This window comes from Mytilus trossulus, chromosome 5 (genome assembly GCF_036588685.1).
Source record: "Mytilus trossulus isolate FHL-02 chromosome 5, PNRI_Mtr1.1.1.hap1, whole genome shotgun sequence".
In the NCBI taxonomy this organism is placed as follows: domain Eukaryota; kingdom Metazoa; phylum Mollusca; class Bivalvia; order Mytilida; family Mytilidae; genus Mytilus; species Mytilus trossulus.
In genome coordinates, this window is record NC_086377.1 from 42,422,099 (window position 1) to 42,435,228 (window position 13,130).

The 13,130-nt window shown below is 31.6% G+C and overlaps 1 protein-coding gene across 1 annotated transcript in view; it reads right to left on the minus strand.

The window, feature by feature from the left end:
- Positions 1–2,403: 2,403 nt before the first annotated feature.
- LOC134717962 (uncharacterized) overlaps positions 2,404–13,130 on the minus strand; it is an 81,914-nt gene continuing 71,187 nt past the window's right edge. The window contains exons 12-14 of the mRNA XM_063580463.1: positions 9,620–9,709; positions 6,969–8,150; positions 2,404–3,916 (exon numbers count right to left, since the gene is read on the minus strand). Coding sequence (XP_063436533.1) covers positions 3,198–3,916; positions 6,969–8,150; positions 9,620–9,709 — 1,991 coding nt within the window. The 3' untranslated portion in view covers positions 2,404–3,197. The remainder of the gene's footprint in view (positions 3,917–6,968; positions 8,151–9,619; positions 9,710–13,130) is intronic.

Sequence of the window (13,130 nt, forward strand, 5' to 3'; positions counted from 1 at the left end):
CGTCTTTATTTAACAAAATTTTAAGATATTGAAGAAATTCTTTTTTTAAATTTTAAACAGTAAAAAGTATAATTGTTAATAAATCATTAAAACTGTGATAACTGGAATCGTACATTTTGTATCTATACACTCGTGATCCAATTTATATAACATGCTGTCCTATTGCAAGTTTAATAAGTTATAGTTTTATTTGATCCTAAAATTATTTCAGAAAATTGCATGTCAAAAAATAATGTTCATAATCTTCAATGATATACGTGAATCTAAATGACTAGCAATAGTATAACAACTGACTCTCCATGAACACATAGAGAAACATATTATGTTGTTTCTATGTGATTTCTGTCTACAAGTCTATAAAATCTAAAATGTATGTACAAAGGGTATGTTCATGATATTACTTCAAGTCATAGTTATTATTTGAATACAAATGTAAAATGATAAACAATAACATACGTGTATACAATGGCAGATATATATAACATACAATTGAAGCAAGAGAATATTTTTACGAACAAAATCACAACTATTGCAATGTATTGTTAAACTCCTTTCGTTAAGAATTATTAAATCTTATAGAAAACTAGTGTTCATTTGTGTTTACCATTTGCTTTGATACTTTTTTAGCATCTGACTATCTCAGATTTATTTGTTTGTCTTTCACATAATGTTTAAAAGGCATCAATGAAATTTGCTATAAAACGCATTACGTTTTTGAGAAATTAACTCTACTCTTGTTACCTTAACCAAAATTTGTATCATTTGCAAAGGTCACGTGATAAGTAGTTAGAATACTGAATAACTTATTAGTAAGACATAGCTTAAAGTATAAATGACATTATCATTGTTGATGAAAGAGAGAAAATTTTAAGTGTAGGAGTAATACCACCAAATCATGGTACATCACATCCGGTTGCATACGAAAGTAGGTCTAAAAAAATATTCCCTTGAATTTGACCGGTGTAGGTAATTTATCCTACATTGTATTGCAGTAAAAAAAATTCTGTGTCATAAACAAATGTCTTGGGTATTTCAAAACACCATTATTTTTTATTTGTGATATCTATAGAAAATTTTGTTATCTTGAGGTTACATGGTGACTAAATCGTGTACACACATAGAATAAGGGGAGAAATTTGATTGGTTAACTTCCAATGATGGTTGTTTTCTTATATGCAATGAAATGTTATGTGAAACTTTTTCTATAGAACTGGACAGGATAAAACTTTAATCATGCCAATTATTTCTTTATTTGAAAAAAAAGATAAATTCTGCACAATTTTTTGAAAAGTGCTTCAACAAAGACTAATAAGGGAAAATCAATTGTGGTATTAAACCTAATATGGGAAGCTGTACTTGCACCTATGGCCTTGTGAGTAATATCATGTTTTATTAATATTTCTTGCTAATTAAGTGAAACAATACAAAAAAATGAAATATTCTGAGTGGATTGAGTCTCCTAAACTCATTTTATGAGAAAGTTGTCTTGAAATAGGACTGTACAATGAATATTCAGTTGACATAACAAGCCATACTAAATGCATATATTTAATTTTTTTGAGAGGATGGGCCTTTTCTCCTTATTTCTTATATTTTGCTATGATATAACATTTTCCTAGGTAATACTTAAATAAATATATAGTTATAAGTAGATGAAATTATTTCTAAATGTTATAACGACAAGTTATTCACTAAAAGAGAAGGTTTTAGGTCCCTCTTTGGAACGCGTCGTAAATTTAATTTTTACGTAAGGACTTATTGAAACCTCCTTGCAGACAGTAAACTTTTATATGGATTGTTCATTCTGCTTAGATGCTTCAATTACTCATTTTTTATAACATTTCTACCATAAATGAGTGAAAGATACCCCAATATTTTTATTTATTGGCCTGAAAATTTGACATTTTGAGGTAATGAGAGGTATGAATTGACCATAAGAGACCGTATAAAGAAGACAAAGAGGTTCATTAGTGGTATTTATCTTCCAAAAATCATCATGTGTATCATTTTCAACTGTTTGTAGGCAGATAAGATAGATATTTGATCATTTATTGGTCCACACTCTATTCTATCTTGATGCGGCTTGGTTTGGATTTGTCGAAGAAATTTTGCTCAAATCGCTGTAGATGTCGTCTTTCATTATACTAGATTTTCTAAAACTATTGAACTGATTATGACAAAACTTGACAGAAATGCTTGAAATAACCAGTATTACAAAGGGAAAAAGTAACATTCAGTTTATTGAACAAAAATGTCTTCTTTAGGTGTAATACCACCAAAATCATGGTACGTCACATCCGGTTGCATACGAAAGTAGGTCTAAAAAAATATTCCCTTGAATTTGACCGTTGTAGGTAATTTATCCTACATTTTATTGCAGTAAAACTATTTATGTGTCATAAACATATGTCTTGGGTATTTCAAAACACCATTATTTTTTATTTGTGATTTCTATAGAAAATTTTGTTATCTTGAGGTTACATGGTGACTTAACCTTGTACACACATAGAATAAGGGGAGAAATTTGATTGGTTAACTTCCGATGATGGTTATTTTCTTATATGCAATGAAATGTTATGTGAAACTTTTTCTATAAAACTGGACAGGATAAAACTTTAATCATGCCAATTATTTCTTTATTTGAAACAAAGTTAAATTCTGCACTATTTTTTGAAAAGTGCAAATTTAACAAAGACTAATAGGGGAAAACAATGGTGGTATTGCACCTAATATTGTAATGCGGTAGACTTCAGAAGTGACTAACGCACTTTCAATTATGAAGTCTTTTGAAAATAAAAAAATTACAATACTTTTCACATCATTGCGAATTCAAACGATATCTGTTTAAGATTTAAAATGTTTAGGAAACAAGAAAGTTTGCCTGGAAACGACTACAGATTCTCCTTGGCCATGTTTTTGGGAAATGGAGCATTTATATGTCAGATAACGGAATTATATGCAAATAACAACGAATATTTAACGGAAGTCTATATTGGAGATTCATGGTCTGAAAACTACTTGTATATTGAGCGATTTTCGATATGGTTGTTATTCTAATAGTTAGGGGGAAAAGTATGGTAAACATTTTTTTTATCACAAAATGATTGATGGGAGATGCAAATTGTAACCTAACCACCCTTCTAAGATTTAGCACATCAGTTTGCCTTTTTGTCAAATAATGAAAATTCTATCATTTTTCACTTGATTCTTATTTTGAAATGTTTGAGAATGTCCATTATAGGAGTTGCTATGCAACCCCCTAGTGGATGATCAGCAATTGCCATTCCTATACAACCCTGAACCGGACTAAGTACATATATACATGTTCCTGAATCACCAGGCTGAAATGGTATATTTGATATGTAAATCTGATTGTAAACTCGGCGTGATGTTCTCTTTATAGCCATGTTTTTACCAGTCTTCTTGAGAAATGCATGTTGCATGTGAACATCTCCTATTATTGCCGAAAAATTACTCTGTGTTTTACAAAATACATGTTCATGAATTAATCTGTCTATATCAACATCGTTGGTACATTGCATTGTTGAATACATATTTTTTATAACAGCAATGACGATGTCTTTAATTTCAGATGATATATTAGAGTCACAGTTCTGTTCAATGTTCATTTTGATGGTATAATCGTCCAGGGAAACTGCTATAGGAATTTGTTGAATAGATTGTATAACAACTTTAACATTTGTTTTAATTTCGTCGAGAATGGCCTTGCTATAAGTTTCTTCAATTGATTCCAGATCAATAGATTTGTCCGTATTTTCATAAACCAATGGCTCTGTGGTATTCCGAAATCCCGACACTGCGCCAACACAGACTGTCTGTAAAATTGGTTGTGGTTTGGAAAAGCATAATGGCCTGTAGTCAACACAGCTATTATTTAAGTACTCTGACTTCATCCCTGTATGAATGAAATATATTATTAGAACATTGTAATTTGACTTTTCACCTCCATTGAAAACAAACCAAGCTACGAATTTCGTTGCAAATGAATCAGTGGTGACATCATACCATTGTATGTAAAACGACTAGTTCTTTAAGTATGCCAGAATTGAATTTCGTCTGCACGCGACATAACACTTGTACTCTAAACAAAACAAACCTTAATCAATTACGAATTTAGGAATAGTTATCACAATAATAATTTGTTAAAGATCTGACTAGTTTACAGAACGATTGAATAAAGAAATACCATAAATAGCCAAAAAATACATGTTTGTCCTTTTATCGTTTAACTAGTGAAAAGTATTCACAAAGAGGACAGAAAACGTAGCTACTGTAGGTACTGTAGAATTTGCTTATAAGATTTGGTGCTATTAATATTATCACTTTTTTTCGCAAAAAATAATCGACAGAAAAAATCTATGATTAATTAGGTATGAATTAAATTATTTTAGCCTAAAAAAACGAAATATCGAATTCATCAGAACTTAGCTGGATGAAAAAAGTTATTTTGCGCGCGGATGCATTTGAGACCTCTGTTTAATGATGTTAGAATATGGGTAAAAAGTAAAATCACAAAAATAACTTCAAAGAAATTCAAATGGAAAAGTCCCTCATCAAAAGGCAAAATCAAAAACTCAAAGCAACAAACAAATAGAAAACAAATGTCATATGTTTTACTTGGATCAGCCATTTTCTTATGTAGAAAATGGTGGATTAAACATGGTTTTATAGCTAAGTAAACCTCTCAATCGTATAACAATCGAAAAAAAAATCAATTATACTGCCAATTATATGTAAACAAAACAAAAAAGCATAAAAGGGAAAAAGGGGTTGTCAACAAAGTGTTATAGTCTTCGCACTATAAAACCAACAAATATGTTACAAAAGAAAAGGTCGTGCGATTCACATGAATCAGATGAACCTCAACTGGACACTTTACCTGAGTGGATAAAATCTATTCGGACATTCATCTTAAAATGCCTTCAAAATTATATGGACTATGTGCAGACAGATTGTTTCACACTTTCAAAGGATGCTATATCATCTCTACATGCAAAAAGTTGTTATTTTGTTCCAACTTGCAATCCTAAACAAAATATCACACAGCGGTTAATTTTCGCGGGTGTAACATTTCGCAAAGTGCACAGGACGTAGCACAGAAAATGACATCCATACGTCACCGTACGACCACCTCCAACAATGAGCAAAGCCTTTACCGCATAAACTTGCAAAATGTTTTACTGCTGGTCGAAAAGAAAAGCTAAAAAATCACAAAAATACTAATCTACGAGGAAACTCAATTCGGAAAGCCCATAATCACATGGCAAAATCAAATAACAAAACGCATCAAAAACGAATGGACAAGAACTGTCGTATTCCTGACTTTGTACAGGCATTTTCAAATGTAGAAAATAGTGGATTGAACCTGATATTATAGCGTATGGTATCCCTGTGCCATTTTCCGTATTTTTTTTAGATGGTAACGTTCTCTTATTCAACAAGGATATAGTTAGGTTACTGTTGTTGGGTCGTTGAAGACGGCATTTCTTGGAATTAATTTTAATTCACTCATAGTGACTTTGTATCGGAAAATAACAAATACATTCTATAACCAGTTGTTGGTATGATAAGGGTTATGTTCGTCTTGTATATTTTAGGATTGTAGGATAATAAACTTCTGACGGTTGGGATTGTGCTTGGTTTTGATGAAAGATAAGAACATAATCTTTCAATCAGTTTAAAGGAGGTTCGAAGCTGCTTTTGTTAAGAATGCTAGTACTCTTATGTTTTTTTATGTTATATTTGTTAGTTTAGGTAACTTTTTCTGTTGCCTATTCAAACTCGGAATTCTTTTAAACTAAGTTTGTTTTACTGTCTCGTTTGGTGTGCGTTTGTTTGTTTTATATTTGACTAGAGGTAAAGGGGAGGGTTGAGAGGTGACACATTTTTGCGTTGTCCTAATTCATTGTAAGTATTGTCTGGTATTAATTTCGGTTCGTTTATATGTTTTTAGTTTAGTGGTACGTCCATTTTCTACGAACAAGAACACATTTTAATTTAGGGTCCAGCTGAAGCCTGCCTCAGAGTGCTTGATTTTCTCGATGTGTTAAGGCTCATTGGTTGTCATTTTCTCTTTTGTCAGGTTGTTGTATCTTTGACACCTTCACCGTTTCCATTCTCAATTTATTTAGATTCCGACCATTCGAAATTGTTTGTTTACACAACACAAAATTATCACTGACTTTAGTTTTTATTAGTAGTGTATTTGATCCTCATGTAGGTGTGCAATGTTTATGACGGCATACTATTGCATGTATATTGATTCATTTACGAACGGCTGGTACGCTGCTTTTAACACATGACATTTAGTCTCCCAACACATATCGTTGATGGAGAAACATTACCATATATCAACCACAATTCACAATAATAATTTAACAAATGACGTACAAACCATAAAAAAAATATTCTGAATTGTTTATATTGAACCTATATTATAATATAAAAGTTAAAAAAACAACCATTATGATTACCAATTGTAAGGCGAGCAACGTAGTATTTTGTTCAAAGACACAAAAGACAAATACATTGCTTTTCTACATGTTCTATTTCAGGAAACTAGCCGAGGTATTAATGGCTATTTCAGGGAATATTGCTACTAAAGATTTTTTTTTTCATGGATTCTGTTCTTTGTATTAATACTTGCCATTATCCCTATAAAGTGTCTTGTATTATTTTTTTATTTTAGTTTCTTGTGTACAATTTGGAGTTTAGAATGGCGTTCAGTATCATTGAGCTAGTATATATATTTGTTTTGAAGCCAGCTGTAGGACGCCTCCGTGGGTGGGAATTTCTCGCTGCATTGAAGACCTGTTGGTAACCTTCTGCTGTTACATGTATCTGTTCTATGTTCGAGTTTTTGTCTTTTTTACACGTTCACCATTTCCATTCTCAATTTTAATTTTATATAGTGTATGATATTGGTCTTTCAATTCTAAAATACTTACCAATATCTCTAAAAGATAATTTCTCGCTCCCTATATCAACATAATCAAAATTATCAATACGGTCTGCGGGTATTTCAACCAAAGCTGCGTCAATACTAGTTTCCTTCTCGTTGTCGACTTCGAATGCTATTTCTCTGATTTTACCGCATATATGTGAATTGCCATTCTCCCTATAAAGTTTCACTGGTACTGTTTTTTCGTCGTCCAGTGAAAGATTTTCCGATGCAAGTTCATTGGCGCTCAAAAATACGTGAAGACATGTCAGAAAGGCTTTATCTCCTCGCACTTGAACAAAACCTCCAAGTGTTCCCCTTTTAAATTCATCTGTTCCTATCTGATTACCAACCTTCAAGTTTGATAGGTAATTAGGACTTCCTTCCACAACATCTGTTTGTAACCCATGCAACGTGATTGGAAAATGATTTTCGCCTATAGGTATTATTCCCTTTCTCTTGCAGTAAAGTTGAAAACAAGATTGTGCAAAAACTTTCTGTTTCTGTTTTCGATATCCAGTTGATTTAAATGGAGACTTGTGAATCAAAGATAAATTACTGTGTTCATTGAAAAGCTGCTTTGCATCAGCACCTCCTATTGATTTTTTATCTGGAATGTGAATTTTACCACTGGAACTTTGTAAATGTTCAAGTATTTGACTATGCTCAGCATTGTTGACTGTGGTATTTGTTATGTATGTGATATCAATGTTCCAAAAATTGTGTGGTAAATCTGGGCTTAAAGCGTTAATGTTGATAGTTATTTCTACATATTTTGTTTCGTTTTCATCAATACAAAATACCTCTTTTTGTCTTTGGCAAGTGCACAAAAATCCAGGCCATATATCAATAATGTTTTCTTGAATTGGCCTTTTGAGACTATGGAAACATTTCTTTGTTATGAACCAAGCTATTACTTTTGAAGTATCTTTGTCTTTAATTCTCATTGAAATAGATAAACCTGCTAGCAAATGATGAAAGCATGTTTTCCATTTATCATTTCCTATCTTATCAACAATTGTCAGTAGAAAACGACATAAATTTGAGTCTTGATTTTGAATCACAGGCAAAAAATTTAAAATCCAAAATGTTGATGACAGCGTTTTTCTGTCAACATGAAACGATGTGTATATAAGTTTTTCAAAATCTTTTAAATCTTTCCAGCGGATATCTTTTTTCAATAGAAAATCTGAAATAATAATCCAATACTATAAAATTGAACTGGTATTAGAAAATGTCTATTGAATTAGCAATATGATTTAAATACATATATATTTATTCTGATAAACACTTGTCCATATAATGGTACACAGATGTAAAATAAAGTGTATACGTATACTATTTACTAATATTGAATGAAAGATTAAGCCAGGTGAACATGAACTATGAATAAATATGCCGTGTAAGCTTGGTAAATGTACATGTACTAAAATTTATGACTTATTACTCACTTCCACTTAGGATCAGGGGTCTACAATCATTTTAAAGAAAACGTCAAGCGCAATACCATAACTTTCAATTTCAGAAAATTAAAAGTGCATTTGGTTGATTATTTCCGATCCTTCGTGGATTTTAACATCCCTTTCTGTTTAATGGTCTTTTTATATCAATATTTTCTTATCATTGAACTTTAACAATTGCTTAAAGTTGTTTCCATACATGTATTTAACAACTTTATTCAACTAGATAATTTCATGCTTCTTTTGTTTAAATCTATATTCAAAACTTCTAAAAATAATACGTAATGATGAACTGTGGTTTATCGCTTCAATCCAATTATAGTCGTTTTGAAAGATTATTAGCTTAAAATTATAATAAACTCAATCAACATAAATGAAAATAAACTAAATGCCAAATACTTAAAACACATTTAAAAAATCCAGCCTATATAGTTATCAAATGTACCAGGATTCTAATTTAGAACACCAGACGCGTGTTTCGTCTACAAATGACTCATCAGTGCCGCTCACATCAAATTATTTATAAAGCCAAACAAGTACAAAGTTGAATAGCATTGAGGATCCACAATTCCAAAAAGTTGTGCCAAATACGGCTAAGGTAATCTTTGCCTGGAATAATAAAATCCTTAGTTTTTCGAAAAATTTAAAGTTTGGTAAACAAGAAATTTATAAAAAATGACCACATTCTTGATATTCATGTCAACACCAAAGTGTTGACTACTGGGCTGGTGATACCTTCGGGGACGAAACGTCCACCTCCACCGTCAGCGAAAACGGGAATTTCAATTTCTCAGATTTTTGTGCTTTTCCATATTTCATCACCGGTGTGAGAAAAATATTTCTCCTCACTAACGAAAAATCTGTTCTCGGCAACTTAAATGATTGGTTGAAATTTAATTGTGACGTTAAATTTTCTTGTTTTCTTCTGAATTTTCTTATTGTGACGTAATGAAAAAAGGCGACTATACCTGATGGCGTCACATCAAAAGTACACAACTTTCCTTAATGTTTGAAAAGGAAGAATAAAATTCATGTGAGAAACAGATTCCGCCAATTTAACTTGTGTATTACGATATTCCTTCACTTTTTTAATTTTAATTATTTTTATTTTTTTAACTGTCTCGAGTGGAGAAATATCATAACACACTAGTTGTGAAATTTATATTTGTTATTCATTAGTATACGAAATGACACCTACCTGAATGAATAATTTTAGTATGAAGTCGTCTGTCGACGTCGCAATTAACAATATAATTATTGCATTTGATAAGTAAATTCTTCTTTAAATCTGAAAAAAATATTGATATAAAAAAGCTAATTCCAATTGGCGAAGCTGTGTAATAAGCAATAGTATTATACAGAAAAGTACATTTGACAACAAAGGTTAAATACAATATTTTTGAAGTCCCTCTCTTTTTGTCATAGAAAATTTTGAGAATAGTACACAGATTTTTCTACATTGGCTAGAGGTATAGGAGGAGGGTTTAGTTTTCCAAAAACCATGCTTAACTCCGCCGCATGTTTACGCAAGTCCAAGTCAGGTGCCTCTGGCCTTTGTTAGTCATGTATAATTTTTAATTTTAGTTTCTTGTGTATATTTCGGAGTTTAGTATGACGTCCATCATCACTGATCTCTAATACATTTTTGTGAAAGTGGCCAGCTAAAGGACGCTTTCAGGTACGGGAGTTTCTCTGTGCATTTAATACCTATTAGTGGCCTTCGTCTGTTGTCTGTTCTATGGTCGGGTTGATGTCTCTTTGACATATTCCCAATTTCTATTCTCAATTTTAAAGATGTTCAATCGAATACCTCTACGACCCAGCTGTATATCAATCTTTAAAAAGATTTTTGAAAAGAAAATGTATGCAAAATACAGTTGAAGTATTGTTAGCGTCTTTTTTTTACCAATGAAGAAAAAAAGGATGTATTTTTTTTTTTATTCTCCTCTTCGTGAATGCTGTCAGGGGAAATGTGAGATTCACATTTTTGCTGTGATTTTTTAGAGAGATATTCCAAATAATTGTTCAAACAATGCAGATTGGTATAAAGTTTCGATTTTTTAACTTTAGCGTTTTGGGAATTTACCAATTCTGGATTTGTCACCATTTATGATTTTTTTCCTCAACTATGACAATTGATATCTTATAATTGTCGTCACCATAATACAATACAAGACAATAGTTTTGTGTTGTGTTTTGACAATTGTTATTGGTCTTTTTGTCGTTTTACGTCTTTAAAATGATTTTTGACAGTTTATAGTTATCAAAGGTACCAGTTTTATAACCTAGTACGACAGACGCGCGTTTTGTCTACATAAGACATGTAAGAGTCATCTTCGACTTATGAGTTGGAAACTCATTTGAGTCTTTTTTTGTTCTCTTACTGATAGGCTTGGTGTACTTGGTAAACACCTTTTTAAATACTGATCTTTATATTTATTTCAGTAATTCATACTTTTCTAAAAAGATGAGAGCATTCCGATAGCGAAGTATATGGGCACACAATAATTAAGTATGCGGAAAAAAGATGCATATTAATTAAGGTAAATGGAGGGGGTCTGAATTGTATTGAAATATTCAAATAATAAGCAAAACTGTTATTTGTATCTTGCTTTTTATATATATAATAACAAGTAATCGTCAATGAGTTCCTTTTTATGCCCAACCTACGATAGTAGAAGGGCATTATGTTTTCTGGTCTGTGCGTCCTTTCGTCTGTTCGTCCGTTCGTCCGTCCGTCCGTCTGTACCGCTTCATGTTAAAGTTTTTGGTCAAAGTAGTTTTTGAAGAAGTTGAAGTCCAATAGACTTCAAACTTGGTACAAATGTTCCTTATGATATGATCTTACTAATTTTAATGCCAGATTAGAGATTTCACCCGAATTTCACGGTCCACTGAACATAGAAAATTATAGTGCGAGTGGGGCATTCGTGTACTGAGGACACATTCTTGTTTCAATCTATGAGATGTGCAAATTGGTAGATTTTGTATAGATTATACACATGTTTAATGTGTTTAAATATTCCTAAGGTGTATCTACCTTTCAATAGATCAATTGAAAACCAGATGCTCCGCAGGTCGAAGCTTTATACGACCGCAGAGGTTGAACCCTGAACGGTTGAGGCAAGTATGGACACAACATTCAAGCTGGATTCAGCTCTAAATTTGGATTGTGATTAAATAGTTGACACAGCATAGGTTTCTGATACAGAATGAATGTGGTCTAATGAACTTTAAAAAACAATTTTGCCTTTGAGCAATTCACTATGCTGTTGAATATTAATCCTCTCAAAAAAATGTTTGAAGAAATTTTCTTTTTATTTATGAAATCTGAAATGAAAAAAATTTACCCCCCAATTTTTTTTTCACATCTCCCTTTCCCTTATTTCAAAACTGATCTCAATTCAAATTTCTAATGAAGTTTGCAACAATAACTACTCATTTAAATACATCATAATATTAAAATGTAAAAAAGTGCTTGTTATCACTGACAATGACTGAATGGTAAAGATTGTTTAATCTATCAGTTGGTAGTAAAAGTGAATATACAGGTATCTACACGTCTCAATTTTCAAAATCGGTTATCTAAAAATACTACCATCGCTAACATTTTTAACAATAAAAATCGTGGTTACCCTTCTATCGATAAGTGTCATGCCAAAAAATGACTTACATGTCCCCGTCTTTCCACCAACAATACGGTAAGGTCCACGTTTAATGGTCGCACATTTTCTTTAAATTTTGAAACTGATATTACTTGAAAAACAAACAGTATTATTTATTTACTCACATGAAACAAACCGGGATGTGGTATTCAGTACGAAACTGGAAGATATTTATCAAAACGCACTCAAGAACATCTGTATCGTTTTAAAAGACCTAATAAATTCAAAAGTATCATTTACCAACACCTTAAGAAGCACAATCATCCTTTTAAATATTTAGCAGTTCAACCTTTAGAAGTAGTAATTAAGCAGCCTGGTGAATCGCATTCAAAGTTTGTACGATCACGGAAAATAATTGAATTAAATTGGATTAAAAAATTACAGACAGTTTACCCTCTCGGTCTAAATGATAATATCATGGGAATTGGTAATATATCTAGAACCAATTCCGTTAACATTTTGGATATTGTTTCTAAAACTGTTCGTAAAAACCGTTCTCACGGTTGTAGAACAAATCGCAATCAAAGAAAATTTCGGGCCAATCATACCAATATTTCGGACCTTATTTCTATTTCAAAAAACAACGGCAGACATTATCTGTTAACAAAACTCTGTTCGTTACCGGTTAATAAGTTAAATAAAATTTTGGAGGATTGCAACACAATTTCATATAGCAGTCCTAAGTATGAAATTGTTCAAATTATTATGGCATATTGTTATTCTAAATTATTTCCCAAAATTGATCGCCCTGAAGATCATAAAAAACATTTTATTAAAATTAAGTATGTCAACAAAGGCTTTGATTTTGTAAATATTGCCGGTATATTTAACGACCATTCTGTTAAAGAACAAATTCCTGGATATTTTGACAATACTGAGCTACCTCTTATTTGTTATATTTACAAGAAATCTACCCGGAAATTTGTGTTTAATTATATTCAATTGTGTAAAGATGTTAATATCAGTGAAAATACACCTACTTCATGTAATTGCAGTAATTCCGAATATATTTATGGACCCATTTCCCATGTTATAACAGGAGAT